Source organism: Cyclospora cayetanensis, unplaced genomic scaffold (genome assembly GCF_002999335.1).
Source record: "Cyclospora cayetanensis isolate NF1_C8 unplaced genomic scaffold, CcayRef3 CcayRef3_contig_183, whole genome shotgun sequence".
NCBI lineage: Eukaryota > Apicomplexa > Conoidasida > Eucoccidiorida > Eimeriidae > Cyclospora > Cyclospora cayetanensis.
In genome coordinates this window covers 26,371-53,551 of record NW_020312129.1, presented here as the reverse complement: position 1 = coordinate 53,551, position 27,181 = coordinate 26,371, and the positions used below count along the sequence as shown (strand labels likewise).

Genomic DNA, 27,181 nt, shown 5'->3' with positions numbered 1-27,181 from the left:
GCATCCTACGGAAGAAGCCGAAGCGGCCCCTAAACGGAATTGGTAGAGACTTATTCGTCAGTGTTGTTAGTCGCATGGCCGCCCAACCAACGAATACGACCGATTCAAGTTTGTGCGACTTGGGGACGGACAATTTTTTATTGGGAAATTACGGGCTTAATTGTAGCAAGCCGTATGCGGTTCTGGTTACCAAATGTATTTTCTATCATATGTTTACTTAATCGGGATCGTCTGTTGATGATGATTACTATAAACAAGCAGCCCTTGCCGGTTTCGGCTTTTTTGTCAGCCCCACATCGGTTTTAGGCTCCGTGCGATAAATGACACTAGATCACAGAGTAATGCCATGGATATTGCGTCTGTCTTTATTAATGAGCCCCTGGTATTCGAGCCGACTCAAGTTTCATGTGAGAGTCAGATGTCTAGACGACACCTCGATGTATAATTATCACAGAAATGAGGAGAGGGCGTTTCGGGTAAACGGGAGAAATAAGGAATTCCTGTGTTCTTTATAATATAATTTAGCCAGGGTTTTGTGCTCGTATCAAATTTACCCTGTGCTTTTAGGAAATGCTGCTCGTATTGGGCTGACTTTGCTGTATTCTCTTCCCTCTTGCTTATCCCCAGCTGTACAGGCAATAAGACTTACATATGCCATTTCTGATTTTTTCATTGATGGTATAATGCGATCCTGGCTTTTGCGTCGAAGTAAAATCTTTCCTGTGGTCGTTTGCCTCCCCATTTCCACTGGTTTTGCCTATTACTTCGTCGCCTGAGAGGGCTGGGTCGTTCCAGCCCTCCACGAAACACACTTCCCTCAAAACAGCTTATCCGTGAATCCCTATTTCCATGCCTCAGTAAACACGGACGGTTCCGCCCTGGCCAAAAGCGCCATGCTCTTCTTTCCCGCCTTCTGTTCGTCTTATCCATCACGTCCTTTGCTAGTTTGTGTGTATATCTTTCTAATACTGTTCCTGCCGCACGGTGTTACCCGGGCCACTTCAAGTCACCCCTCCACCCGATTTCCCTCACACTCCAGCGAGCACTTCAGGGAACACAATCCATCCTCCCGAGCAGCATCTCCTCAAAGTGGACATCTGGCTTTTTCCCCAAAGGCAGCACCTTGGCAGCTGCTCTTGCGGCACATTCCTCTCATAGGGTCTGTTTCGCAGAGATTCAGCGGGGTTGTTGCTGCCCAACCCCCATACAGCCCTATCGCCGGTTGCGCTTTCTCTCCCCAGATGCTCTGGCTGAGAATGCAATCGCTGCCCCCCTTTGCCATGGAAGGGTACCTGAGGGCAGTTCCTCTTCTGTGCTGTAGGAAGCTCCGCGTAGACAAGCAGAGTATGTGCTCGCAATACGCTTTCTGCAGCCGCTTTACAGGGAAGACAGCACCCTCTAGGGAGCTCGTTGTGAAAGCTGCGTCCAGCGCCCCTTTGAAGCCAGCTGGCGATAAAAATAATTACAGCACACACGTTAGCAGCAACAAGAGCAGGAATCCGTCCCTCATTCACGACCTTCGCGGACTCGAGCACCTGTTCAAGCCCAGCAGCACGGACCAACGTTCTACCAGTGCATTGCCGGGAGAGGAGCCATCCTCTTGTGTTTCTTCTACCGCTGCGACTGCATCTCCTGCTGACTTTAAAGACAAGGGACGGATCATTCTGCTAGTTCTGAATCGACCTCTCCCCGCCTACTTTGATCGGATGTTGGAAAGCGCCTCACTAGTCATCGCAGCGGATGGTGCGGCGAACCACCTGCTGCACGTGTACCGCGCTGCTGAACACAAGCCACAGCAGCCGCTTACATGCAGACAAGGGTCAGAACGACTTTCCAATTCACGCTGCCAAAAGGCCGAAAAGCAGCCCCCAGTCCGATCTGGGGACTCTGCTGGTGGGCCTGCTAGGGATGCGGGTGGCAATCCTCCGATTCTGCCAACATGCATCTGCGGCGATATCGATTCTCTGGGCCGACAGGTGTGTACAGAAGCACGCAGTAGGGCGCTGCGCAGCAGCACAGAGTCCTTAGGCCTGATAGGGCGCAGCCGTGTGTACGTACGTTGTTCGCCCTCCTTCTCAGTCGTTCAGTCGAGCCCACTTACATAGGGGGATGGAGGCACCCAGCACAGAACTCTCTATAGGGCGGCCGTATGCTCACGCTGCCGCCACATGTTGCTGTGCTGTCGTACAAGGCAGTATGCGGCTGTGCATTTCGAAGTATACACGCCGCAAGATGGGTTGGTGGACGAGCGAATGGCTACCTGTGCAGCTCTCGGTCTTCCATGCATCTTCCTACGTACGCGCCTGTTTGTCTGCCGCCATTTGCCTCGTGCTCCCTTTCTCGCATACGCATCCGGTGTCCGTACTCCTCGCTTGCTTCTGATGCTCGCTCTGCCCTCAGGCACTCTCCTTCTTTTCCGCGCGAGGAGTGCCTGTAGTCCGTCTCGAAGATCAGGACAAACCAGATCTCGAGAAGGCCTTTGCCTTTGCTTGTGAAAAGCACAACTTCCGTCCCCAAGATACGGTTATTATTGTGGGTGGGTGCAATGCCTGGCGTGCGTCCCTCTGATATGTATGCCTGCGATAGTCTCCCTGGGTTGTCTCCCGTGCATTTTTCGGCTGGTGCTAACTCTTCCGGTTTGACCTAGTAGATCCTCCTCTTGCAACCTGAGCCCCCGCTTGTGGTGGCCACAGCTCGTCACCCTGTGTGCATGTGCGGAGGAGACTGCACGGATATCTCCGAACGCTCGGCTCTCTCCCTTTTCTCTGCAAGGGCTGTAACGCGGACAGCGGCAGCAACCGACGAAGGCATATTACATAGAGGCTGTCCTGATCCTCGACATGAAAGTCGGGTATTGTCTCTGCCGCCTTCTATGGTGGCGGCTCTTGCCTCTTGTTCCTACAGGGGGAAGAAGAAAATGTACTCGCACGTGCTGTCCCTCCTTCCTAGACCCGCAGATGTGCTTGTGCTTGTGTTGCTGCAGGCGCCATTGGCGGGAGATTTGATCACTCGATTGCCTCAATTAGTTTCCTACATAAAATCCACAAGGCATCAAGTGCCGCAACGCGGGCTCCGCCAAAAGTACGCTGTTCGGCCTATGTATGCCCCTGAGGAACTGTATCACTGCATATTCTTCCTGGAGCGAAGGCCCTACACTACATCTGCGCATCCCTCCTATTTGAGGCCATGCATCGTGCGTCTCGCAAAGCGCTGTATGCTGCATCTCCGTCCAAGGCTTTTTTTCTTTGTGTTATCCGCTCAGGTACTGCTGCTTGGGGGCTATAATGCTTGCATTCTCTTAGAGGCAGGAGAGCATGAGATACTCCTTCCCGATGGGGTATTTACGGAGGCCTGCGGGCTGTTGCCACTGGGTAGGCGCGGCTTCGGCGCAGCAATAGAGACGATGGCCTTGTTGGAAAGCCTGAGTGCCAACGTGTATTGCTGACTGTTCCTACGGCGTACTGGGCATTTTTATTCGCCCCTTAGAGATGATGCTACCACTGCTGGTGCTGGGGCTCTGCTGCAGCGGGAAGGGTACGGAGCATAAAGAGTGAAGGCTTGCGCTGGGACTTGCATGGAAATACGCTCTGTATGGGCGAGCTTATCAGCTCTTCAAACATTGTGAGCGGCAAGATCGAAGCCGTTACTGTTGCTGCTGCTGCAAAAGAGTGTGCCTGCAGCTGAGAGGGCTGCTGCCATGAGAATACGCCTTTCTTGGCGGAAAACCCCAGATTCTCTTTTTGCTGCGTTGCGCGGTTCCTTCTGTGTTCCCCAGAGAACATGTAACAGAATTAGTGTCCTCACCTCCGACGCCGTCATCTTCTTCTGCGAAATCGACAAGGGACCTTTCCTGTAGTAAACCTACAGGGACCGTACCGGAATGCCGTGGAAACCGTGCACCGTGAAGCTTGCGGTTCCTCTTAGGCAGTGTAAACATAAGCTAGTAGTAGCCTATCGGCGCGCTTGTTTATAGGGGGGTGACAGGAAAGCTACCCTCTCGACGCTGCAGTTCGTTTTTGGCTGCTGTATGAACTGGGACAACTCCCACTGCCACCCCGCTGTGTGGCCCCCAAGGGCCCGGAGGGCTTAAATCCCTAGGAACAGCTAAGGGGCGTGAGCGCCCTGTAAATAGTGCGGGTGGGGAAAATACGCAAATCCCATATCAAATGGGCTGTCCTTGTTAGACATATCAGGTAGATTGCGATATGGTAAAGTCCAAACAGCAGCTTTTGAGCTGCAGTTGACAGCTGTGTAACAGACACTGTCTGCGAACGGAACAATTGTTAGGAGAAGAGAGGTGCCTGTCCCCCTTCTTCCCATCCTCTTGTTCTCGCCGCTGCTTTCTATGGTCGTGAGAAGAAGCGATAGGAACCCTTCGCCACGAGATAGCCGCGAAGCATGCGAAGACGCGGCAAAGGACCCGAAGGCGCGCACCTAAAGACGGTCCTACTGGCAAACTCTGGAACAGCACTCTGCCACGCTTGCCAGGCGGAGAACTCCCCTGCAGAGGGGGCAACACCGCCCGCTGCGTGCACAGGCGGCGTCCTCGGGAGCCCAACCACACCCCTGAGAGGCTCCGGGCTCAGGCAACTCGCCGCCACACACGAAAGCTCCGCAGAGGAGACAGTAAAAGAACGAGAGGTTGTGCCCCGTAGCTCCACTTTCTGTCAGCTTTGATGCTGCCCTTCCTCCCCCAGCTGCAAGAGCAGACGAGCGAGCTATATGCGGCAACGGTGAGCCCGCACAGCCCTTTCCTCCGGTGAACAGACACCTGAGACACTGGGCACAAGCCGGAAAGCGATGGCCGTAGGCCAAGCACACATAGCAACGGAAGGAATCCGAGCTCTTGCATCCTTCTTCATTGCATAGAGGACACGCTGGAAGAACGGCCTCTCCGTGCTTTCGTGCCGCAGCAGCTGCTACTCCTTGAGGGCTCACCCACCAAGCTGCATCTGACAAAAACTCCTGCACGTTTGCGTCTTGCACTGTGATCACCTGTGGTGGTGAAGAGACGCAGCGCCAGGAAGCCTGACCAGGTGCAGTAGCTTCTTCGAAATCGCAGCTACTGCCGTTTAATGGCTCCTCTCGTGAAAAGCGCTCTGGTAACTCTGCTTCGACGACAGGTGCTTGCGAGAGCACCAGTGACGCCAACCGTTGAGGGCTAGGTGGAGCCTTTCTTAACAGGGATGCGCTGGCCGAAAAGGAGTGGGGAGGCATTAGACAAGCAGATACTGCCCGTAAATGCTGAAGCAACAGAAGGATGGCTTGGCGCCCAAGAGGGCCATCTCTTAAAGCGGCGAAGAGGCGAGACAGCCACATAGAGAGAGACTGCAGTTCAAGGCGCCTCCGGCGGATAGCTGCCACGTGCCACTTACAACAGAACTCCCTGAGGCACACCTGAGACCCAGGACCTCCCTCAGCAACACCAGACAAATCGGTTGGTGCCTCAGCCCCACTCGTCTCCACTTCTGTAGCGGAAGCTGCTGCGGCTGGTTCTGCTGCCGCAGTAGCTGCAGGTTCTGCTCCTGCAGGGCCCAGAAAGCGGATGAGGGAGGCAGCCTCAAGTGTTTCCAGCAGCGCAGACCAAAGATACCCAATGTCAAACTGCGCGAGGGCCGCAGGCTCTCCCTGCAAGGATTCTCCCCAGATACGTCTGAGGACGCTTCGCACGGCCGCTGGGGTCCCGGAAAAGCCTTCAGGGCGCACGATGTGTGACGACTCTGCGTGCTTGTTCCAAAAGAGCTCTCTCAGAGACACCGCTGTTGCTGCGGCGGAGTGTGAACTTAGCTCCTTGGCACTACCCGATGGGGCCCCCGGACTTCCTAAGATCCCTGAGGAAGAGGGCAGCCCTGAGATCCTTTCCACGTGAGCTGCCCCCAGCGTGGGGTCCTTCTCATCGGAGGCCGCTGAGAGTTCCTCCTCGTCACTCAACCATTCACGGGGTAGAGTCTCCTTGCCGCTGCGCCTCTTAGACGGGGTCTCGCTCCCAGGGCCTCCCTTTTCTCCAGAAGCACGCGAGGCCGGCCGTCCCGGATTCGGTGGCCGCTGAAAGGGGCCTCTCAGTGCCAAGTGGAGAGCCCACAGGCCCTGCGCGTCCACGCAACAGCGTGCCACAGAAGCGGCCGAAGCAACAGCGCTAGAGTCCTCGTTTAGTTCCTTTCCTTTCCTAAATGCACAGAGAGGCTCGGAGGCACCTCTTTCCGGCTGACTCAGCCCTACAGCCCCTGCAGTTTCCAGGAGCTCAAGAAGATGGGTCTTGAGGGAGTGCAGGGCCACGACGGCCGGGGAAACGGTAAGAGGCGCAACAGCGAGCTGCAGGTGCACGTCGTTCTGTTGGACTACTAGGAATAGCAGAGCGCCGCACTGGGATGGCATTAGCGCTGAGAAAGCAATAGACAGGAAGACACACATGACAGAGACTGATTAATTTTCGCATACCAACGCCTAGCAGCAAGTCTAGACCTCCGGATCCGAAAAGGCCTTTAGGACCTCCCCAGTAAACGAGAAGACTGCAGGCGTGTTAGGCTGTCCCAGACTGAATGGCAACGCAACCGTCACGCTAAGACCATCCATAAAAGAGCTGTCAGTCTAGAGAATCAGACTCCTCATGCACATCATGAAAGATGCACCGAACAGGATTCGCGTGCCTTGCTGGGGTCCGTAAACCAAACGAGACTCTCCAGAAACCCAATAGAACGTACCTAACAGGCGGCGGCTCAAGAGGTTGTGGACCCTGCGAGCCCTCACGCTGGGTGGGCACAGAGTGCTGGAAGGGTCTCCGTCCTCTGCCCAGTTGTCCTTACGGGTCTCCAGTTGCTGCCACTGCCTCTGTTGTTGCTGATGCTGCGTCTCTAGAGCAGAAAACCCATTGGACTGCGGTTGCTGCTCGCATCTGCGTGGTGTAGCAGCCTCTCCACCAGCACTGGGAGGAATTACAGCTGAAGTGGCTTTCGCTGTTGCTAAGGCCGCCAATAATATGTCTGGTGATGAAGCATTGGGAGCCAGAGGCCTAAAGGAATAGGCGGCACGTGGCATCAGGAGGTCCTCGATGCGGCCTGTGCGGTGTGGGGACGTCAGAGGAGAGAGTGGCTGCAAGACCCAGGGTGCCCCCTTCCCGATACTCTTGATGCTGGCGCTGCAAGAACTGCTATTGCTGCTACCAAGGGTCTCAGCTCCGCAGTCCGGGTAGAGCACAAATGGCAGCAGTCCGCCCTTTTGAAGGGCCGCTAAGAGCAGGAGGAAGGAGCGGCCTTCACGTCTCAGGGCTGGCACCTGCTGCGCCGCTGCTGCTGCCTGATAATGAGTAATCACAGCAGAAACGAAGAGACGAACATTACATACACCAGCCCCAGATTGCAGAAATGGTTCACCAATATGTACGTATACCTACATATATTACCCATGAGTGGCGTCGACCTTCAACAGGGCAGATGCAAGCGGCTAGAGACAAGTAAGAATGAACATCAGGCTCCCTCAACAAGCTCACTACGCAGCTCTGCGTCACCTCCCTCGACCGAATTGGCCTACTGTACTTGTTCACACATTGTGAAGACTCGGCGCTCCCAAATTCCCAGACCGCGCACACCCTCATACTCCCTCGCATTTGAACTAACTCACCAAATCCAGGGGGACCTGAGGAAGAATGCTGAGACCGACAATGGGGCCCTCCAAACCACGCTGAAATCCGAGAGCGAAGACAGACGCCTCGGCTCGTGCCACTACGGGGTGTGGGGTCAGCGTCGAGCTCCTACCATCGCTGCCGTTGCCAGCAGCAGGCGCGGCAGATCTCCGGATCAAGGCAACGCGCAAACGAGACCCACAGATAGCTGCAGCGACCTGCCAGCTGGACAGAAGCGCATCATCCTGTCCTTGCTGATGAATCGGTAATAAAGAGCTTGGCATTACAGATGCCTGACCTCTATCTGCTGGCGCTGCTGCCGATGATATGTGTCCCGTGTCTTCCACGGACAGCAGCGCATCACTAATGTCTGCCAGCTGCAAAAATCCGCTAGGGATTCCCACGGAAGGGAACAACAGCTGCGGCTCTGCTGCAGTAACCGCCCCTATGACGAACTCCGTATCCGAGTGGCCTCCTACAGCAGTAGGGCTCAGGGTCTCCCGTTGAGTAGCCCACAACTCGAAGGCGCAGCCAAAACTCCACATAGCACCACTACTGAGAGCAGCGAAGACTTGGCAGGAGCAGCAAGTGGCTGTTCCTTCTGATGAGGAAGACTGCTCAGTGGCATCATTTGATAGATTCGGTGCCTCGCCGGTAAAGCATTCACTAATTTCCGTTTGTCGGAGACTCCCTGAGGGCACCTGCGTGGCTCCCGCCACATGGACACGCCGCACATGAATACGGCTCACGGCTAGGTCTGTTATAACACCCAGCAGGGGGGGTGAAGGAGATGCCCACTCGCAATCATGGCTTGTGCTGTCACTGTCGTTGCTGCGAGCGCTGTCCGGCCTCGGAATGGCTAGGACCGTGAGTAAAAGGGGCTGCAGCAACCCAGCTGTAGCAGAAGCCCTTTCTAGATCTCCTACCTGAACTGCAGCACCTGCTGCTCGGCGCCACCTCTGCTGCCGCTGCTCTGCCTCCGCAGTGAGCTTCGAGGAAGCTCCGCCACTTGACTCTGCAGCAGCAGCAGCTGCTGCTGCTGCTGCGACTGCACGTTTTCGTGAGACCTGCACACTCTGCGTCTCCTGTTTCCTCTTACGGGGTGGGGCCTTGCTATCGGCATCCTCTCCTGAGTCGCTATCCCCAATTTCTACACTGCTGCTTTCAGTAAGGCTAGCGCTACTGCTGCTGCTGCTGGGTGGATCAGATCCCACAAAGCTGGGAGACGACGCTGAGGACCCTGAGGTCTCTTTCTGCCGCTTTTTTCTCCGAAGGGTGCCTTTCCTGGTTCCGCCTTGCCGCGGACCCTTCCCTTCACCAGATACGGCAGCTCCACGAACACGTCCACGGGGTGATTCAACAACCGGCGCCTCTCCGTTATCTGTGACGCTTGAAGGCGGCCCGGTATCGTGCGAAAAGGAAGTCCTCACACCGCTCCTAGCCGCATGATTCCTCCCTCTGCCACCTCTTTGACTCCCCACTGGTTGCTGTGCTGTAGCCTCGGCATCACTACACTGCTCAGCGGAGAGCGCAGCGCTGACTGCAGCGCGCGCCCTCGTTGTAGCTGCACGGCGGGGTCGCCGTCCCAGGCCCACATCGTCCTCTTGTTTCTCAAGAGCTTTTGAAATGGAAAGGGAGCGCTTAGGGGCCGCTGGATACTGATACTTCAACCGAGAGGGTGCAGGCTCACAAGGGTCACCAGGAGGCGAAGGCCCCATCTTCCCCTTGCGAAGGCCGCTGAGAGTGTTGGTGTTGCTAGTGCTATCGACGGCCGGCGATGATTCGCAGGTGCTGTGACTCATACGGGATCCGCTAACCAGGAAGAGCGCAATGAAACTGCGCGATGCCACTGCAACAAGTGAACCGCTGAAGACACCGTAGCCAGTGAGTGTGTCAGTGCCCCTGCTACTGGCGGCGGCACTGTTGCTGATCCTGCTGACATCGGGTTGTCTCCCTGCCGCGTCTTTTTGTTGCGGGCGGTTTCGGGGGCATGGGCAGCAGAGAGCAACAGCGGGTGCGGCAACAAGGGGGTCTTCCAGCCCTGCGGCCGCCCCGCAACTGCTCAAGGAGACCCTGAACGGATTCAGTACGCAGTGATGGCCTCCGTTACTGCCTTGTTGCGCTGTCGAAAGCACACAGTGCCAGCTATGCACGAGAGGGCCAGCTAGGAGCCTCTGGTGTGAGGTCTCGACGCTATTGTATTGCCGCCATGCAGCGCCCAAGTCGACAGCAAGGGTTAGGGCCTGCGACCAAGGGCATCAAAACGCAGCAGGAGGTCGCGTCTGACAAGAGAAAGGCACAGCCATGGATTCGAGGTCTGGGGCATTCGGTGGGCCCTAGCACTGCAGGAGTTACCTCCCCTTAAGACCTAGCGCCCTGAGACTCAGCACTTCGAGACACGGGCAGCAGTCTCCAGCACCTCGTTCAGCGCTCATTCGTCCGCTGTTTCGGTGCTGCTGCCGCCCTTCCTGGAGATGATCATTGCAGCTTTACCTGGGGAAGCGGGAGTTCCTTCTCTTTGTGAAGCCACAGCGAGACGCTGCCGTCCCGCGTCGTCACAGCCAAACACCGGCAGGCATCGCCCCGCAACCCGGCAATACAACGCCGGCTGATACCGGAGGGCCCCCTTAGTGCGGGTTGCGTAAATTCCGATATGGGAAAGGGGGGGAGCCAACAGATGCAGTGTACGCTGAGGAGCAAACGAAACGGCATCCGACGCGCCACAGCAGTCCCAGCACCGGCAGGAGGAGTCAGAGGGCAGCTGATCGGTTGCTCGAACCTCTCAAGTGCAGAACATCAGCCATCGGCTTACCGACGGTTCTGATCCAGGGTGTGTGTAGCCGTCAGCATCTGTCTAACTGTCTGCTGAACCTGCGAGGGGCCCCTGACGAGGCCTTCCCCATGAGCCTCCGTAGGCGAGCTCTTCGGAGGAGACACGGCGGCTGCTGGACATTCTGAGACTCGCAAGAGGCCGACTGGAGAGGCGAGCGACCCTCTATAGGGCGCTGCAGCCTCAGAATTTGCTGCTGCCGCTACATCGAGGGTAAGAAGCGTGCTGCCATCGCAGAGAGCCAGCTGCCGGCCATCCCTTGACAAGGTCGCACTTGCCACTGTTGTGCAGAAGGCTGCTCGCAGAAGGGCACCGCATGGCACGCCAAATAGTATTCCCCAATGCACCCGCACCCAGAGCCTTCGTTCACGGGCAGCTCCTTGTGTGGGTCACATGCCAGATGCAAACCCTAAAGGAGGCAGGGGGCACACACACTGGCGTGTGCCGTATTCAGGGCTTCAAGCTAGCGCCCGTTCACCTGCAGCCTTTGTAAGGTTCGCTCTCCAGACGGTTCCATGGCTCTTTACGGAGCTGAAGGCCACGGGGTTGCAGGATGACGCGTAGGGGGCCCCCGGGGGCCCCCTGCAAGAAGAGGCGCTCTCAGCCATCTAGGGGCCGCCGAGCTGCGACAGGCATCAGGGCACCCCTCCAGCTGCCGTCGAGCGCCGATTTGATGGCTACCTTCGTGGTACGCAGAGCTCGGGTTTCAAGGCGTCCCCAGCGATACCGCAAGGAGACCCTTGGGCCCTTTGAGCGCCAAGTTCTCCACAGCCAAGGGCCTGGTCGATCTGGTGAAGAGTATCCTTGCAACCTGATTCCCCAAGGGATTTAAAAAAATTGGAGGTGTTGGGCTCCTAAGGCGATAAAGCGCCTTAGAATCGAGGCAGGGGACTTGCTGCTCCGGAATTCGAATTTCGGAAACGCGCATTTAACGAAACCCGTCGAAGGATCAAGAAATAGCATTCAAGAAGCCTTCGAAGTCAAACAGAAGCTGCTCCTGAGACGCGCAGAGTACCGCTTCGGGGGCGACGGTGAAGAGCTGGTCATAGAACGCAAGGGGTGGTCCCGGTGAGATCCTTGCGTGCGTCTCCAGGTGTGATGGGCTCTATTTTTCTGCTTGTTTCTTATCTCCTCTACCACTTCTTAGCTAAGATGTCTTTGCTGGAACGCCAAAAACAGATGGATCGCAGTTTCGGGCATCGTCAGTCATTTTCGCCTCTTTGGTCGCTCTCGGCCTCCTCCGCTTATAGTTCAGAAAACTGCCAGAGGGCCTGCCAGCCCCCCACGGAATGATGCAGGAAAACTGCACTGGGGACGGGAGCTCGGAAACTTGCTGGCTCTTCGCGCTTCGCACTGGCTCGCGGCCGTATCAATGGCCGCTGTCGCGCGCTCTGGTGCATACGCACCTCACAGCTGATGCAGCGTGCAAGCCCATACAAATTTGGATGTCCCCAAATCACACAGCTGATGGATACTGTGGGCTTTGGAGGGGACCTTTGTGCCATTTCGGGGGGCAGAATGCCGGCTGTGGTTCCTGGGAGAGCTCCCCTCCCCTTTGTGGCTGCTAATGCTGCCGCTGAACAGGCCAAAAGTGATTCTAGCCTCGACACAAGCCAGCGGACGGCGGCAGCATCTCCACCTGCCGAAGAAATGCTTATTGTCATTGTACCATACAGAAGAAGGAGGGCCCATCTGAGGCTCATGCTAAGAACTGTGACCGACTACCTTGAGGGACTGCTGCAGGACCCTGGAGAACAGAAGCAGCGAGAGGGGAAGACTTGCGGGAGAACCGATTTCTGCTTCATCGTAGCAGAACAGCGTGATTCGAGGCCTTTCCACAGAAGTAAAGGAATTCATGGCAATTTTTTAGAACCCCACGTAGACTGTTGCGTGTAGTCTTCTTTTCTTCTCCTACTCCTCGATTAAACTCATCCTTTATATTCTCTCTTTTGATCTCTCCTCCTTAGCCTCCTCTCCCCCTTGAAGCTCCGTCCATGCTGGTCGCGCTCCGTGGTCTTAATTCTTTAGGGAGGAACGGGATGCTTTTAGACCACAGTTTTAAACCATCATCCATGCCCAAAAGAAGGGTTGTCGTAGGACGGGGGGTATAATTCTGTGGTTTATGCTTTCCCTGCGAGCATGAGGCTTCCAGGGGCCCCCGTAGCAGTAGTATGTAAAGTGGTGTTTGGCTAGCCCCCAAAAGCGATACTTGAGGAAGCAGAGCACCTTGGGGTGATACCGTGCTTTGCGCAGGCTTGTTGCTCAATGCTGCTTGCTTGTGGGCCGCGCAGCAGCGAGGATGGTATCGTGAATATTCCCATCAGTCTTCTATAGGATCCGATGTACCCGCGGTTGGTACGGTGAGGGTGTGTGGAGCTCCTCGCCAAAGGCAAAACGTTACCCATATAGGCGGAGAAAGCGGAGAGGGGCCGCTCAGGGAAAAGGGGCAGGACTCCCAAGTTGAGATATGCCGCAAGATACAGACTGCACGCCGAGTGTTTGTGTGCCTGCACGACGTGGACGTGGTGCCTAGAGGAAAAGACTTCGACAAGCTGGCCAGACTAGGGAGACCCTGTGAGCGTCTGCTGCTCTGGGGGTTTTACATCACAAGTGCCACTGGCGGACTGTTAGTGGGGACTTTATTTCGGGCTGCCGTATGAAAGCGGTGTCAGGGCCTTTGTTGGTTAGAGGTATACACTGCAGCTGACTTGTATCCTGTAAGTAATGGGCGTCCGTATTTTGTTTTTGCTAGTGTGGAAGCATGAATCTGTCGATGGGTTGTGCTGGAGTGCCCCAGGCTGCTACTTCCCGGCTCCTCAAGTGGGTGTTGCGCGGCATCTGTATGGGGAGCCTTGGTCGTTATCGATGGTGGTTTGTCTGCGGCTTGAGGACGTCATGAAAGCTGACGGTACGTTTCTAGATCGTCGATCAGCGCTGCTTAATCTTTCCATGCCTGATTATGATCTCTTGCATTACAGACACCCCCCAGATGCGTTACTTACGGTGGCTCTTGGAGCAACTTGCCTGACATTCATGATTTTGTGTGTAAACTGTGGACTTGTTACTGAACAGGCCACGACCTGCGCTATGAGGGCTGGGGTTTTGAGGACGAGGACTTCTTGTTGCGTTTGCAAAGCGTCGGAGTTTCTGTGCAGCGATCTGCGCTTCTTCCAGAGTTGGCCACCGAGGGTAGAGGCAGAGCAGGCTGTGTTTCTGTCAGGACCCAGGCATGGGATTCAGGACCCTGTTGTGCTTCAGGGTGCTGCAGCTGGACTTTCAGTAGGCGGCTCTGCAGCTGCGCACCATTCAAGGAGTTGGACGTATTTTCCGTTGAAAAGTTGCGAGAGGCCATGGCGATGAAGCTCCGCTCCCTTCAGGGAAGGCGCAACCGCTGGCTGTTCTGCAGCCTCTGGCCCTGCAAAGAGGACTCACCAGAAGGCTGTGTCCAACAGGAGGGCAGCAGCACAGAGAAACGTGGGAAAGGGTTGGCTGACGACCAGCAGAAGGCCGGATACGGTACGGCACAACACAGACTGTGTCAAAGAGAATTATGCAAAAGCTAGAGTGCAGCACATTAGCCTTAAGGGCGGATACATCAGGGGTGTTTTACTGACAAAGAATTCTACATGCTTCATGAGTCGGCCTTACTGACAGAAGTGTAGGCCTTTGGGGTCATTTCTGAAGTTGCACAGAAATGGAAATCACACTTAGGAGCTTATCTCTTTGTTGTGGCACTATACAGGCTTACAAAAAACTTCTGTACTTCAACAGCTTGGGCGCCTTCAGATTACCCTAGAGCCGTTGGCGTCCGCTCTTGCAATATCAGAGCCCAAGCAGGTGGAACAGCAGCATCAAGCACAACAGCAGGGAACAGTCAATCAGCGAGAGTGTGCTCCACCAGCGGTTCCAATAGCTGGTCTTGCGGCAATAGCAAGCAGGCAGGACCCATGTCCCTTGCACCGCAATGGGCCTTTTGTGACTCACAACGCTTCGCGCCTTGCTACGAGCTCGCCGGTGCAATCCGCAGCAAACGCGGCTGCATCAGCAACTGATGTTACCGGTTGTGAAGAAGAGGAAAATACGGGGTTGCCAACAACTCAAGGCTTAGGTAAATTGGATGAAGATGACTCCCTGCGGCTGGAGTTGATCGCGGCGTACAACCCTCGCCTTGCGTGGCTCAGTGTCACTCTGTCAGAGGGAGGTTTAGGGGGCCCTGAGCTGCATGAAAGAGCACTCTGGGTCGGCTTTCGGGCTCCTTAGGGTCCCAATAAAGGCAAAAGGCGTAAGTCGCTGTAATGGGGAGGCCCAAGTATCGGGAGCATCCCGGAGAGTCCACGGGCATATCGGAAGGGACACTGAAGCAATCAACATTGCAGGGCTCTCATGAATCCGCTTGAATCTTTCGAGTATTGATGCAATTGTGCATTAGAGCTTCCAGAGAAAGTCGAGAAGTCAGGCGTCACCTGGCATTTTACGGACCTTTCCAAGCAGCACATGCCTGCTACAGCTTTGCCTGCAGGCGTTTGTGCCTCGATAAAACTCCCAAACCTGCAGTGTCATATGCCGGGCTGGCACACGAACGCAGCACAGGATTTTAATAAGTAAGGTACTGTGCTGTGGTCGTGTCTCAGCCCGGCATATGACACTGCAGGTAAAGCGATTTTATCGAAGCACAAACGCCTGGAGGCAAAACTGTAGCACGCGTGTCTTCATGGGGAAACTACTTGACAACCGGGGTCTTTAGCTCAATTCTCTTTTGTTGATTCACCTTTACAGCCAATATCCTATTGAAGATCATTACAGCGCTGATACGAGTGCCCTAGTTGCCCGGTAGCAGCTCTTCTGGATTCCCTTTGCAATACCACCCGAAGCAGTCATGGCGTTTCTCGAGCTCCTCCGTTTGAACCTGTCACAGTCATTGGCCGCTGGGAGCGTTACTCTGTCTAATTCTGCAGAATGCCGCAAAACAGCGTCGTGAGCTACATTAGGGAAAACCACACTACACTCAAGTAGCATTGCATATCCACAGTCTATCAGGCATCCCTGTTAGGGCCTAGTATCGCGGGAGGTCAAACCAATACACCGCTAGAGAAAAGTAGCGCACTAAGCCTAGGAATCGGATTAACATTTCCTAATCGTATTCGCACACTGTGAGGGCATTTAATACAGTCACAAAATTTGCAGTAGGTAAGCTCGAACAACGAAAGCTAATTCTGAGTGAACAAAGTCCACTATGACTGGAAAAGAGTATGAGAGGAGCAAGGAAAAGATTATTTCTGCTCTGTGCGTTCCGCGAATAGTTGGCTCAAAATAGCAATGCAGAGAGCAACTCCCTATAACCCACTAAGCTGTCTGCCTGCTGCTTCTGGTGCTCCCTGCTGGGGGAGCTTAAAAGAACTAACGCTTATTTTGGGAGCTGCCATAGCCCAGCTCCCGATTGAAACTTCCCCAGCAGACATACGCTTCCTTGTGTGTCGCCCAAAAGCTGGAGCCCCGCTATCACCTCCTCGTGGCACTTCAGGAGGAGATTCTAACCTCGCTGTCGATGCTGCAGAGGGATCCGGATTGGGTATATTTGCCAAGGTAAGAAGAGGGGGCACCTCCGGCTTGCCTTTCTCCATCTGCCTTGCCGGTGTGACTGGTGCCGCTTCGCTTGACGCTGCTGCTTCGACGCCAGAATTCATTTTGAGAACTGGTGGCTGTGAGAAGACCTGAGTGACTACCGATTTAGGCATGCTGCTATCAGGTTTTCCAATAAGCTTAGGAGGAGCCTTTCGGATCCCAGCTATGGTTCGGGAAGGTCCCCCATCAGGCCCCGCCCTCGTGCCCATTCGCACGACTGGGTACTGTTCGGCGCTCTCCGTAGCTACCATGTGTGGGGCCCTTGTCTCCTCCGGGGGCGCTACGACGCTGGCTACGTCAAGTGGCTTCGTTTTCCAAGCCTTGGCACTAGGAGGAGCTGCAGCGTTTCTCTGAAAAAGTGGAAGAGAAGTGCCCTCCTCGACGATTTTCTTCTCAAGGCCATGATGCTGGGGAGGCTTGTCAGCCCGAATATCTTTCTCATGCCTATCTCTATCACCCTGCGAGTCAATCTCTGCCTGTTGGTCCCCTAGAACAGCCTCTTTTCCTGTAGCTGTATCACTATGCATTTTTTCAGTGGCTTCCATTGCAGGACCCTCTAGGTACTTCCTTAGAAGACCTTCCATATCCAGCGGGGCCCCACCGACAGCCACACCGTCGTCCCCCCGCTGACTTGAGAAACCTTTCTTCTCCGTAGGAAGAGAACCGTCGCTGCGCTCTACAGGACGCCTAGAGCCCTCCTCCACTTTCTGCTTGTTTTCCACGTGCGGAGCCGTAGGCCCCTCTGCAAGAGACGCTTCGGAGCTCCCGCGAAATCCCTTTGAAGCGGATGCTGAAGCATGCGCTACATCCTCGCTATCCATAGGTATGTCTCCTTTCGTGGCTGCCTCTCCTACAAGCTCCTTCACAGTTGTATTCCCCCCTGCAAGCCGTCGGCCTGCTTGCTGCTGCAATCCAGTGCCCTCACTTACCGCCTCATCCTGTGCATGCACTGAGGAAGCTACCGCCGCTGCAATGGGGCTGCGCAACGTCCTTACAGAAGCTCCAGAAGTAAACGAATCCATTCGGGAAAGTCGGGGAAGCGACACAGTATGGTCGCCATCTCGGTAGGTGCTGCTTGGTGCGCTGCCTTCCATGAAAGCTAGAGCCTGGGCCCTTGCAATATGGCTCTTTGGGCTTAGGGGCTCGTCTTTCTCGTTGCCCTTATTCTCCAGCTCGGAAGTGCCCTCTGCTGCTACATCATGAAGCTCAATGTGGACTCTCCGACCACCAGGGACTAAGCTTCTAGTGGACGCGATGGATCCCCCGCGTCTAATGCCTGCGGATGAGGCTGTGTGGCCTGAGCGGCCCATCCTAAGAGATAAATCAGCTGCTGATTCAATTTTTGTTTCCTCTTTGGGCTGTCTAGTCACCTCTTTCTCCTTGGCGGCCGCCTTACTAAAAGCAGTGCTGAAGAAGTTAGAAAGGCGGGTGACGCCGGCTGGGTCCTCCGACTGAAACGCACGGCCTGCTGTGGGGCCATTCATAACGATGCTATTAGTTTCTGCATGTGCAAATGTCGGTGTGACAACGGACCTTGGGCTGCTCGGGAGCGTCAGAGTAAGATGGCGATGTGCTTCTCCAGTGCTAGAAACCCTCGAGAGGGCCCTCCCTTCTTCCAGTCTGGATGCACTCCGGCCTCGTGCGAGCTTCAGGGATTCATCGCCAGCAAACAGCCCCTTCTGCTTGCCTCTAGAGTCTTCGGCATTGGAGGGGCCAATGCTACTGCGTCGCAGAAGCTTCATCCCCGTCTGCTCGAGCGATTGCCGAGACACTCGGCTGCTTCGGGGTATTGCCAACACCCCTCGAACAGCCCGTGAAAGGGCCGAGGTACTGGATGATTTGACTGCCATCGACGATAAATTGCCTGTTTCTATCCGTGCAGCATGTCGCTCGCTGCGGAGTAGTGCGGCTTTCTGCTCTGGCGCAACCACCGAAGAGACAGAAGATACACGCCGGCTGCTTGCTATGGAAGCCCGAGAAGCAGAACGAACAAAATTAGTGCGCACCGATTTTGACTGGTCGCCGCGCTGCGGTGTCTTCAAAGTGGAGAACTCGAAACCCTGGATCACTGAGCTGGATGGACCGTTGGCATGACTTCCGGAAACTGAACGAGACTTCTCACCTGCATTAGCTTCCCACCGGTAGCCCTTGTACACCGGATGCGAAGCTTTCCAAGCAGCCAGATAATCTCTAAAGCAGATAGCACATTTAGGTGTATTTTTGTGCCTGGATGTAGAGTGAATTAAGGTTATAATCCCAACTTACCCCGCAGGGTTTGCCCTCAGTTTTCGTATATCTCTATCCCTTGTATTGCGTTATCTAAACTTGACGTTAAAGATGTTGCACCTTTCCTTTCGAAGTTTCTCGAGCTGAAAGTTTATCTCGTGTGCTTTCGCCTTAGCAGATGCAACTTCAGCGTCTTGTAGCCTGAGCAAGAAACGCGGGCAGAGAACGCATGCACATGTTGTTAGGGGATCGTCTCTTGCCTACTAGTAAATGGGATTTAGTTCTGAATTTTCGGCATTGACTCCCTGTACGTGAGCCGCCACGTTAGAGCGAAAGTTTGCACCTAGAATAAGCTTTATCTCCTAGCGTCCCTGTTAAAACAACGTCGCTTTAGATTGAAACAACGTGCTTGTTTATGTGTCTGGCTCCACATGGCCGTCCCCTCTTCGGGATAAAGGACTGCCATGAGGCACTGTGAGTGGCCACTGCAGTACCATGTGATGCTTGCAGAAGGCGGTCTTACTTAATTCGGTGATCCTTTAGACGGAGTTTGAGTAAAGCTTCCGCCTTGCGTTCGTTCTCCTTCTTTACTTCCCCGAGTTGCTTCTCTGTTGCACGTAGCTCCTTTTCCGTTTTCTGAGAGACAGAAGAGGCCAAAGCAAGCCTATCGTGCAGGCAGCGAAGCCGCGAATCCTTTTCTACTGCGGACTTTAACTCGATAGTGGCTGAGTAATTGCAGATTGTTTATATATATGTATATATATACTCCTTCCGGAGTGTAGAAACGCACCAAATATTTGTTCTCCCACATCTTGCGCTCCCTTTGTAACCGAGATGCTTCGCTAGCTGGAACCATTGTGTCGGGCTTAGCGTTGGATATACTCTGCAGGTAGGTGGCAAGACATCAGGAGAAACAAAGCGCCACAAAATACCCGATGTGCAAGCTACATGAAAACAGTTGCGCGGCACTCACTAGGTGGATGGCCGCCTATTAGCGTACTGCCTAATATTAAAAGCTTTACAACATGAAACGACTCTACTGTAAACACTCTGCACCGCCAGGACCCTCTACGAGCTTTGTGAGCTCCGGGGGTGCGGCTGCTGGCGGTACGACATACCTGCAGAATGCGTTTTGCACTGACTTCCCTCACAAATCCCTTCTCCAGAAGAACCGCTTCTGTCTCTGATAGAACTAGCTGCGAGCCACAAAGGAAAATAAAACATTGGAGCTACATGAACCTTCTGAATCGGTCGTATGCAAAGTCCTGCATTCACTTCATGCAACGTAATGAACCAAGGACACTGCTACTCCTACACCAGGCTGTCTGATGCATTGCCTTACCTGCATGCGATTAACACCGAGGGTCACCATCTCCGGTAGCTGCTCCAAGGCCGCCGTGTTGTCGTCTGAAAACTGGTAGGATACCTCAGGGCAGACAAATCCAAGGAACATGTGTTCAACGTGGTGGTAGAAGTCTATAAACGTTACCTCTACACACGCCTCTCGGAGGACAGCTGTTCTCTGCCTCTCGACTACGAGCAAGTGTCCTTTCGAAGGTTTGACATTGAGTGGTCCTGCTAAGTCCTTCAGGCCTGTCTAAGCAACTCACATTGCAAGCTGCGATGCTTGCTGCAAATGTCTTTACGGCGCTCTTCAGATGGCCGAAGGCCAAAATGAATGCGTGCGCTTCCTCCTCCAAAGCCTTCTGCTTTTCTTGCAATCCAGCCACAAACCTGCGGTAAAACCCCCCAAATTCTTTTGAGTCAATCTAAGAACAGAAGCGCAAAAGCCTTACCTAAAGGTGACAGTAGAATGCACGTGGCCAAAAAGAAGCCAAGAAAACCACCCACGTCCTCAGTAGAGAGAGAGGAGGGACCGAATATACTATGGCCCTAAACTAATGCTCTGGTCCGGCCTACTTTGCCAATGGCCACTTGCCTTTTCAGAACGAGTAGCTTCTCCTCAGCTTCCTGCGTACGACGCTCTGCCTGCCGAGCACGATGGGCATCGTTACTTGCCTGCCTTTCTTGTAGCTCTAACTTCCTAAGCAGGTTTTCATGAGTATCCCTGTACACAGCTGTGTCTGCCAGCAAGTGCTGCACCACCGCCGAAGCCTCCCTGCAGCAGCCAACCAAGCTGAAATGCTACACACTGATGAGCCAATCCAAGAGCACAGTCTTACGCTACAAGCTACTCTATTAAGCGGGAGAAAGAAGGAAAGGTACGCAGTGGGAACCCCTACAGGCAGTAACTATAGCAGAGACCTTCGGGTTAGAAGTTTTATATACGGGTTATAAGTTTTATACAATACAGATCATTGTGGAAGCATTGTGCGAACACCTTGTACAACGGCATGTTTCAGGATTAAAACGAGAGCGAGCCAATTTGGCTTAGCTCCGGCTGCTGCCGGCTACCAATGCAAAGCAATACATGCTGCAGATAAACCCCTCCCGCCTAAGCGTGCTCTGTTGCTCACGCCTTGAGTCGCTCGACAGTTTGCTGTTGCCGTGCCCTAGAATCCTCCAGCTGTCTGAGCAGCTGCTGATTTTCACCAATTACTTGGGAACATAGTTGCTCCTTCGCGGCAACTTTGGCACGCAGAAACCCCTGCGACTCGGCTAGGGTCACCCTCTGTTGTAGAGTCATATTTGGGGAGATCGCTGTGCTCCTCCATCTGAAGAATGCGGCGCCACCCGCTTCGGCCCTACCGCTAGCGCTCCGCACCGGCTCAGCTACGAGCTGCTTTCCGACAGAGCAAACTCTTGTCTCTGCAAGTTCCCTCCAGCCCACCGACCCATGCAACTGCAATTCGCTTCGAAAGGGCTCCCCTAGAAGCCTCTTTGACTCGGTAGTGCGCCTCTTGAATGGTTTGTACGCCTGCTCTGGCAAAATGGAATGCGACTGCTGCACCTCAAGAGGTCCTTTATCTGAGATCTGCCCCGTCATAGCTTGCCGTATTCTGCACAATGCGTGCAAGCGAGGCGAAGTCCTTTCCTCACAGCCTCCCTACACAAATTGTAATCGATTGGCTGCGGGCAGAGGATGGAATAGTTCACACCGCCACAGTGGCGAGAAAGTGGTAATCAGAGAGAAGAAAAAGCAACTCCGAGAAGTGCTCCTGCAGTGCCTTCCGAAAACTTCATTTAAATGCCCGGAAGAGAAGAATTGGGGCCACCCCTCCCTGGCCCCCCGCCTCAACGTCTGTAGAGCGGCAGGCTGGGACCGCGCATCTCCATACACCTCAGCCCTTTCGGGATCAGATGAATTGACCATACTCTAAAGAAAAGATGCCGCCACCTCTCATTCGGCATGAGCCGAGGGGCAGCACTACTCTCTGTGCGGCGTACTGTGCCGTGGTCGCCAAAGGCCGTCGATGATGACCGCACTGAACAAAACACTGTAGTCCCACGCTTCTCTTGCCCGCCTTGATTACCTCTTTTCACTTGATTCAGTTGGAAACGGATGCTTGCAAACGATACAAACTGTTAGAGGGGTTTTGAGATACCTGCCGTTGACCTTGCCTCCGGTCTCGGCCGCCTCACCGCAGTACAAATTTCTTCAGGACTGGTTACTGGCTGTGATGAGAGGCATTCAAGCCACATCTCTTTGCTTTGTGGTAAGTAAGTAATCTCTCATTCCTTAAGGTAGAAGGCACTATTCTAATCGGGTGGATTCCCTTGCTGCCCATCCATGAACGGCGAGTTCTGTCAGCTCAGCTTCCCCGTGCGAAATGCAAGTGTCTGGCACTCAGTGATGTGAAACAAAACTTCCTGAGTGCCGCAGTGCTTATTGCATAGATGAATCCATCCTCAGCAAAAGGAGGCAAAGCTGTCCAGTCTACTTATTTAATGAAAATTAACAAATCATCTCCACTACCCTACCATGTACGACTTTGGCTCTTCTTTCCAATGTTCGATAACATATGGAGTATTTGTACTTAAACAAAGGATCACTTGACCCTCTGTAGAATTAGTACGCCTCAATAGCCTATGGGAACTATCCTAGCCCCTTAATTCGTACTTTCCTTAGCCGCTAGCCGTCATCAGACGTGCACCGAATGTGCCAACGAAGACGAAAGGTATGAAACGGATAAATTAGGATAGCTCGAGATAGGAGGCACTAAACGCCACTTTAAGAGCTTCGGGCATGCAGTACCCTTTACCCGGTGGAGAATAAAACCGGTGTCACCGCACACACCCCATGCACACACCTCGATCCTGGAGTACAGATACGCTGGTGCCACTCCCTATTTTGCATTGCGACAGTAACCACGCTTCCCCACTTGGTAAGCTCAAGCCATGGAAAGCCACCCAAACACCATCAGCACCGTTCGGATTGCGTAGTGTACAAGGTTAATGTAGCAGGCAAAGCTACACTTGAACATTGTCTAATACACCAGTGAAACTCATTTAGGCATTAGTTAACAGTTGACTGATCGCGCTGCACACTCGTATGTCTTATTATTACAAAAGATGTAGGTCAATACTAATAAGGCACAACATTGTACCTTTTGTGCCAGATGCCGTGTGCAATTGGCTGTGAATGTTCGCACTGCTCCGCGAGTGCAGCTGAGCGTATCCTATCTTGCCCGTTTTCCTCATGTCGATAGCCATGAAGGGGGTGCGCAGGGAAGGGCGAGAGGTCTCTTGAGGCGCACTAAACAACTTCTACCACGTTATTAGTATTGCCTCTGGGGTTAAGAGTCCCCCTGCGGCGACATCAGATGCTTTACACTGTCTGCCTCTGCTCTCTGCGCTGGATGTAACAAGCAATGCGAATCGTCATGTATATTCTCTGTCGGAGGACACTTCAAACCAGAGTCAATACAAATTTGATGAGGAGGGATTGTTTCTAAATGGCTCCCAACGTCCCCTCTCAGCCCCTTCCCCAGCTCCGAACATTGGAGGAGGCAGCCAGCCAAGGCATGCGTGTGGGTACCCTCTGGGCAGTGAGAGCATTCACAGCTAGATTCGCATTGCATCTTGCGAACAAAGACACAGCATTGCGCCTGTTTGTATCGGACCTTCAGTTCTCCGTGGCCAAAAAGAAAGATACTAGCAGACTAGACGTTTGTTCACATATTCGCCAGCTTTTTAAAAACACACTGAGCATAGGAGAAACTGCTTGAGTTTAGCGTAAGCCATTACGCTCGGTGTCTACCTGAGGCCATCCGACGAGCGTGTATTGAGTGCCCGTATATTGCTCTAATGTATCTCCATGGTGGTACTCCCATGACTCTCTGCATGCTCTAAGAGCATCTTTGTAGCTTCAGATTGTGGATATACGCTTCAGAAGTACCTGTACAGCCTCCAGCTGCAGGATTGGTCCTTTGCCTGCCATGTACTAGCGATACATTATGTCTTAGAGTTGTGTTTATGTATAACCCTTCAACACAGGTCCCAGATAGAGGATAATGCAAACTAAAATACAGTTGAAGAGCTGCTATACTACGGAAAGGGTTGTCCAACGGGTAGACACCGTTCCTTAGTACGCTGTTTTTGCACAGCCCCAACTATAGTAGTGGCTGGTATTCTGGTCGGAAGCGTCTGTTTCCACTGGTACTTCTATGCAGTGTGCTTACTCATTCCTCCAATTCCTTCAATTTATCGTGAATATTTATTCTAAGTCAGGGCATTCTAGTGCCTAGCGCTACGCTCACTGCATTGTAGCCTTGAGAACCCCACGCTGTGCCAGAAGGAACTTTGAGAAAATGCCTCCAAAAAAGAAGTCTCTGCTCAAGGTTATTATCTTGGGGGACAGCAGGTGGGGCGGCGCTTTTGTCCTCCTAGTGTTTCACGCATCCAGGCGTCAAAGGTACTTCTAGGCTCTAGTGCCAGAGGCACAGAACAGTAGTGTCTGAACGGCTTGTTGCGCCTGTTCAGCGTGGGCAAGACTTCTTTAATGAACCAGTATGTCAACAAGAAGTTTTCGAATCAATACAAAGCCACAAGTGGGTCTTAGGCGGTCTTAACCCTGTAGGCCACATAGGTGCTTGCACGGTGCTCCATATCTTTGTGTACTCATTCTCAGCGTGAACCGTAAACCCGAAAGTCTGACCTGCAATAGCATGATTGAATGGGCTTTTTCCAAAAAGTGGTTAGTGTAGTACAAGTGCCCGGTGCGAGGGGCATGTGCACAGTTGGGGCCGACTTCTTGACAAAGGATGTCATAATTGATGACAAGGAAGTAACCATCCAAATCTGGGACACGGCAGGTGAGATGCTTAATCGATAACAAGCATTCTGTAACTCAAGTTTCTAAGGTTAGTGGGGTATGTATTGTATGTTGTGCTGTGTGTACAACGAAAAAGGCATTCCGCCTACAGCACAGGAAAATGCTGCATGTCTGACTCAATGCCCCTCCCAGGCCAAGAGCGCTTCCAGAGTCTAGGAGTCGCTTTCTACCGTGGAGCAGACTGCTGCGTCTTGGTCTTCGATGTGACAAATCCCAAGTCCTTCGATAGCCTTGAATCATGGAAAGATGAGTTCCTTATTCAGGTGAGATATCAAAGCACATATTCTTATCCCCTAGTTCCGTGTTTATAAAACTGCTAAAATGTGTAACTGTGCATCAGTGCAACAAATCACATCGGTTTTTCTTCATCGATTTTGTTCCACGAAGCCACATCAGGGGCGGTAGTCCCGGCCATCTCTAGGGCTACTCTACTCCCAGCAGCCGCCGTTTAGGAATTTTGTGTGGCTTCATTCCTGTGATTCAGTCTTCTCCGTCGGACCCAGATGCCTTTCCTTTCGTTGTTCTTGGCAATAAGGTCGATGAAAGTGAGCGGGAAGCTTCTTGGTCCTAGTCCCTGGACATTGATTGTTGCAAAACCGCATTTTGCTTGTGTTCAAGCATTAGGTGCTGGTGCCTGGTGAATTCTCTTTCATGTGTTGTTCCTTTAGAGGAGAAGCGCAGAGTGTCGGCAGCCAAGGCGGAAGCCTTTTGTGGATCGAAGATTAGCTACTTTGAGACAAGCGCCAAACAAGCGACGAATGTCAACGCAGCATTTGAAGAAATCGCTCGCAAGGCCATGCAACACGAGATCAAGCAGGAGCAAATGTGAGTCATCTTTTAACGGTTGCACAGCCCGATGGCTGCGTTTTCTTTTTCCAGGCCATTTGCATCTCAGTCCCGCCCTGCCAGCCGGTATGATTGTGTCGTCTGAATAAGGCGATAATGCACGTGCGCTGCAGCTACCTGCCGGAAACGTTGACGCTCACAAATCAGGAAATTCGCCCTCAGCAAGTTCAATCTGGCGGCGGCTGCTGCTGATGTTGCTGTTTTGGGCAATCGTCAGAGCGTCACAAAGCCTGCAAATGGTAGTGGTGCTTCTATTCTGTGAAGACTATTTATTCTCAACAATTTCACGATTCCGTTCGTCCCTCCTCTGTGCTCCCTGGCCTCCTTCTTTTTGCATCTGGGAGGAACCACTATGGCTCCGTACTTGAGAGGGCACGTTTAAGGGTCGCTGCTGACGGGGTCACTGGTGTCAAGTGAGTCTTGTGACACGTAATCGCGAATAATTCTCGTGACTTGGTTATTGCCACGCACACAGGGCATCTATGTGGTGTCCGAGAAGAAATAGGCTTCTTAAGTTTACTGCCAACCCCAGTGAAACCACAGGTCATCCGACGAATGCCCTTGGGACACCTTTCAGGGGATTGTACATACCAGAGTAGTATAGTGTAGGAAAAACTCTGTATCCAGTCACCTTACACCGATTTAGCACTCAATAGACACTAAGTGAGCGTTCTTCCAAAAGGGCTCCCCCCTGCCCACCCCTTCGGTGTCAGGCACGAGGGGCAAGAGTCAGCTAAAGTCGGCGTTGCCGCACCCTTTCAACACGCCGAGCATTCATGGCCAGCTGCACAAAGCACCAAGCACACAGGCATACATTGATTCTTGCTATTTATATGCAACGATACACTGCAGTCAATTGCTCATACACTCAAAACACAGGCAATCTTTTGTTGAATCTTGATATGTTTAGTGGAGTAGAAAGTGCCAAAATGTGCCCCTACATCTTTACCTCAATATAAAAAGCTTACCCTTGTGCACCGGGCCTGTATGAGACCAGCGGTGCGCAGCATAGTGGAAAAGTTCCTGCGCTAATACCACTTTCCAAGAGTGCAGAACAGCGAAACACAGGGCAAAACGACAAAGTGGGGATCAACCCGCATATCTAAAAGGCATGGAAGTAAGAGACAAGCCAACAGTGAAAAAGACGCCCAAACAACAAGGCAGTGGCGATCCTAGCTGTTATCGGGTCCCCTAAATATGTGAGCCTTTTGTTGCGATAGAGCAGACGATCAGCAAACTATGTAGTGTAAACCGGACGAGCACTAGTTCAGCAGTGCCTTTGTCTGCTGTCGAGCAGTTTTTGCATGCAAATATAGCTGGACTGTGCGTGTTAGTCGATATACAACAGGGCTCAACGGGGCTATAGCAGAGAATATGAGAACAACATATCTGGAAATGCTTGAGCACATATCTATGTGTAGAGAGCATCCTCAAAATAGTAATCGGAAGCTATTACCGAAAAATGCATAAATGGAGGTGAATATTTCAACCAGAGTGCATGCGTCAAGGGGAAAGAAAAATACAGAAGACGCTGGAAGGACCGCTCATGGTTGCTAGTATTGTGAACGAAACAAAGCTTCAGGTTATCAGCCGGCAACGAAACCTGCAAATAAAATTCCTGTTATTATCGAGGGTCGGATTTCTCACCACATGTCACTAGGAACTCCCGTCTAGTGCATCCCTGGCTGTAGCGTGCTTAGCAGCATTTCAATACTTTCTACTGCATTAGTTATATTTATCTACGAATTTGCTTTACAGCTTACAAATTGGATAGCTCGTTCGCAGCTTTTTAGAGTACACTTAG

General features: G+C 53.1%; 5 protein-coding genes across 5 annotated transcripts; 3 read left to right on the top strand and 2 right to left on the bottom strand.

The window, feature by feature from the left end:
* Positions 1 to 1,346: 1,346 nt before the first annotated feature.
* On the top strand, positions 1,347 to 3,924 carry LOC34623617 (thiamin pyrophosphokinase 1). The gene is made up of 6 exons (XM_022736734.2): positions 1,347 to 1,976; positions 2,401 to 2,536; positions 2,984 to 3,081; positions 3,263 to 3,371; positions 3,527 to 3,660; positions 3,868 to 3,924. Exons 1-6 carry the CDS (start codon positions 1,347 to 1,349, stop codon positions 3,922 to 3,924), a joined length of 1,164 nt encoding a protein of 387 aa, XP_022593449.2.
* Positions 3,925 to 3,967: 43 nt separating this feature from the next.
* Positions 3,968 to 11,056, bottom strand: LOC34623618. Its single transcript, XM_026337449.1, has 8 exons — positions 10,927 to 11,056; positions 10,431 to 10,743; positions 10,112 to 10,307; positions 7,618 to 9,861; positions 6,702 to 7,293; positions 5,594 to 6,380; positions 4,467 to 5,287; positions 3,968 to 4,122 (listed from the first exon to the last, which is right to left on the bottom strand). The coding sequence occupies exons 1-8, from the start codon at positions 11,054 to 11,056 to the stop codon at positions 3,968 to 3,970; spliced, it is 5,238 nt and encodes a 1,745-aa protein (XP_026193234.1).
* Positions 11,057 to 11,966: 910 nt separating this feature from the next.
* On the top strand, positions 11,967 to 14,500 carry LOC34623619. The gene is made up of 5 exons (XM_026337446.1): positions 11,967 to 12,291; positions 12,702 to 13,022; positions 13,201 to 13,356; positions 13,521 to 14,006; positions 14,133 to 14,500. The coding sequence occupies exons 1-5, from the start codon at positions 11,967 to 11,969 to the stop codon at positions 14,498 to 14,500; spliced, it is 1,656 nt and encodes a 551-aa protein (XP_026193231.1).
* Positions 14,501 to 15,781: 1,281 nt separating this feature from the next.
* LOC34623620 lies at positions 15,782 to 21,243 on the bottom strand. The gene is made up of 8 exons (XM_026337445.1): positions 20,774 to 21,243; positions 20,236 to 20,415; positions 19,907 to 20,030; positions 19,413 to 19,492; positions 19,087 to 19,189; positions 18,820 to 18,932; positions 18,417 to 18,497; positions 15,782 to 18,260 (listed from the first exon to the last, which is right to left on the bottom strand). The coding sequence occupies exons 1-8, from the start codon at positions 21,241 to 21,243 to the stop codon at positions 15,782 to 15,784; spliced, it is 3,630 nt and encodes a 1,209-aa protein (XP_026193230.1).
* Positions 21,244 to 24,007: 2,764 nt separating this feature from the next.
* LOC34623621 (ras-related protein Rab-7a) lies at positions 24,008 to 25,569 on the top strand. Its single transcript, XM_022736738.2, has 7 exons — positions 24,008 to 24,060; positions 24,180 to 24,247; positions 24,404 to 24,511; positions 24,664 to 24,794; positions 25,016 to 25,076; positions 25,200 to 25,356; positions 25,491 to 25,569. The coding sequence occupies exons 1-7, from the start codon at positions 24,008 to 24,010 to the stop codon at positions 25,567 to 25,569; spliced, it is 657 nt and encodes a 218-aa protein (XP_022593453.2).
* The last annotated feature ends 1,612 nt before the right edge of the window (positions 25,570 to 27,181 follow it).

Bases quoted from the DNA above. Each gene is read 5' to 3' on its own strand.
- LOC34623619 (XM_026337446.1), top strand. From the start codon at position 11,967: ATGCCGGCTGTGGTTCCTGGGAGAGCTCCCCTCCCCTTTGTGGCTGCT. The intron at 13,023-13,200 runs GTGAGCGTCTGC...TGTTTTTGCTAG, and splicing joins GGCCAGACTAGGGAGACCCT to TGTGGAAGCATGAATCTGTC. The intron at 14,007-14,132 runs GCTAGAGTGCAG...TCATTTCTGAAG, and splicing joins TCAAAGAGAATTATGCAAAA to TTGCACAGAAATGGAAATCA.
- LOC34623621 (XM_022736738.2), top strand. From the start codon at position 24,008: ATGCCTCCAAAAAAGAAGTCTCTGCTCAAGGTTATTATCTTGGGGGAC. The intron at 24,061-24,179 runs GTGGGGCGGCGC...GCGCCTGTTCAG, and splicing joins ATTATCTTGGGGGACAGCAG to CGTGGGCAAGACTTCTTTAA. The intron at 24,248-24,403 runs GTGGGTCTTAGG...TGGTTAGTGTAG, and splicing joins GAATCAATACAAAGCCACAA to TACAAGTGCCCGGTGCGAGG.
- LOC34623618 (XM_026337449.1), bottom strand. From the start codon at position 11,056: ATGGCTGAGAGCGCCTCTTCTTGCAGGGGGCCCCCGGGGGCCCCCTAC. The intron at 7,294-7,617 runs GTGAGTTAGTTC...ACTCATTATCAG, and splicing joins CTCAGGTCCCCCTGGATTTG to GCAGCAGCAGCGGCGCAGCA. The intron at 4,123-4,466 runs GTTCCAGAGTTT...CACTATTTACAG, and splicing joins GGCAAGCGTGGCAGAGTGCT to GGCGCTCACGCCCCTTAGCT.
- LOC34623620 (XM_026337445.1), bottom strand. From the start codon at position 21,243: ATGACGGGGCAGATCTCAGATAAAGGACCTCTTGAGGTGCAGCAGTCG. The intron at 20,031-20,235 runs GCAAGTGGCCAT...GTTTTACCGCAG, and splicing joins AAGCTACTCGTTCTGAAAAG to GTTTGTGGCTGGATTGCAAG. The intron at 18,933-19,086 runs GTGCGTTTCTAC...TCTGTCTCTCAG, and splicing joins TGTGGGAGAACAAATATTTG to AAAACGGAAAAGGAGCTACG.
- LOC34623617 (XM_022736734.2), top strand. From the start codon at position 1,347: ATGTGCTCGCAATACGCTTTCTGCAGCCGCTTTACAGGGAAGACAGCA. The intron at 3,372-3,526 runs GTAGGCGCGGCT...GCTCTGCTGCAG, and splicing joins CTGCGGGCTGTTGCCACTGG to CGGGAAGGGTACGGAGCATA. The intron at 3,661-3,867 runs GCAAAAGAGTGT...GTAAACCTACAG, and splicing joins CCGTTACTGTTGCTGCTGCT to GGACCGTACCGGAATGCCGT.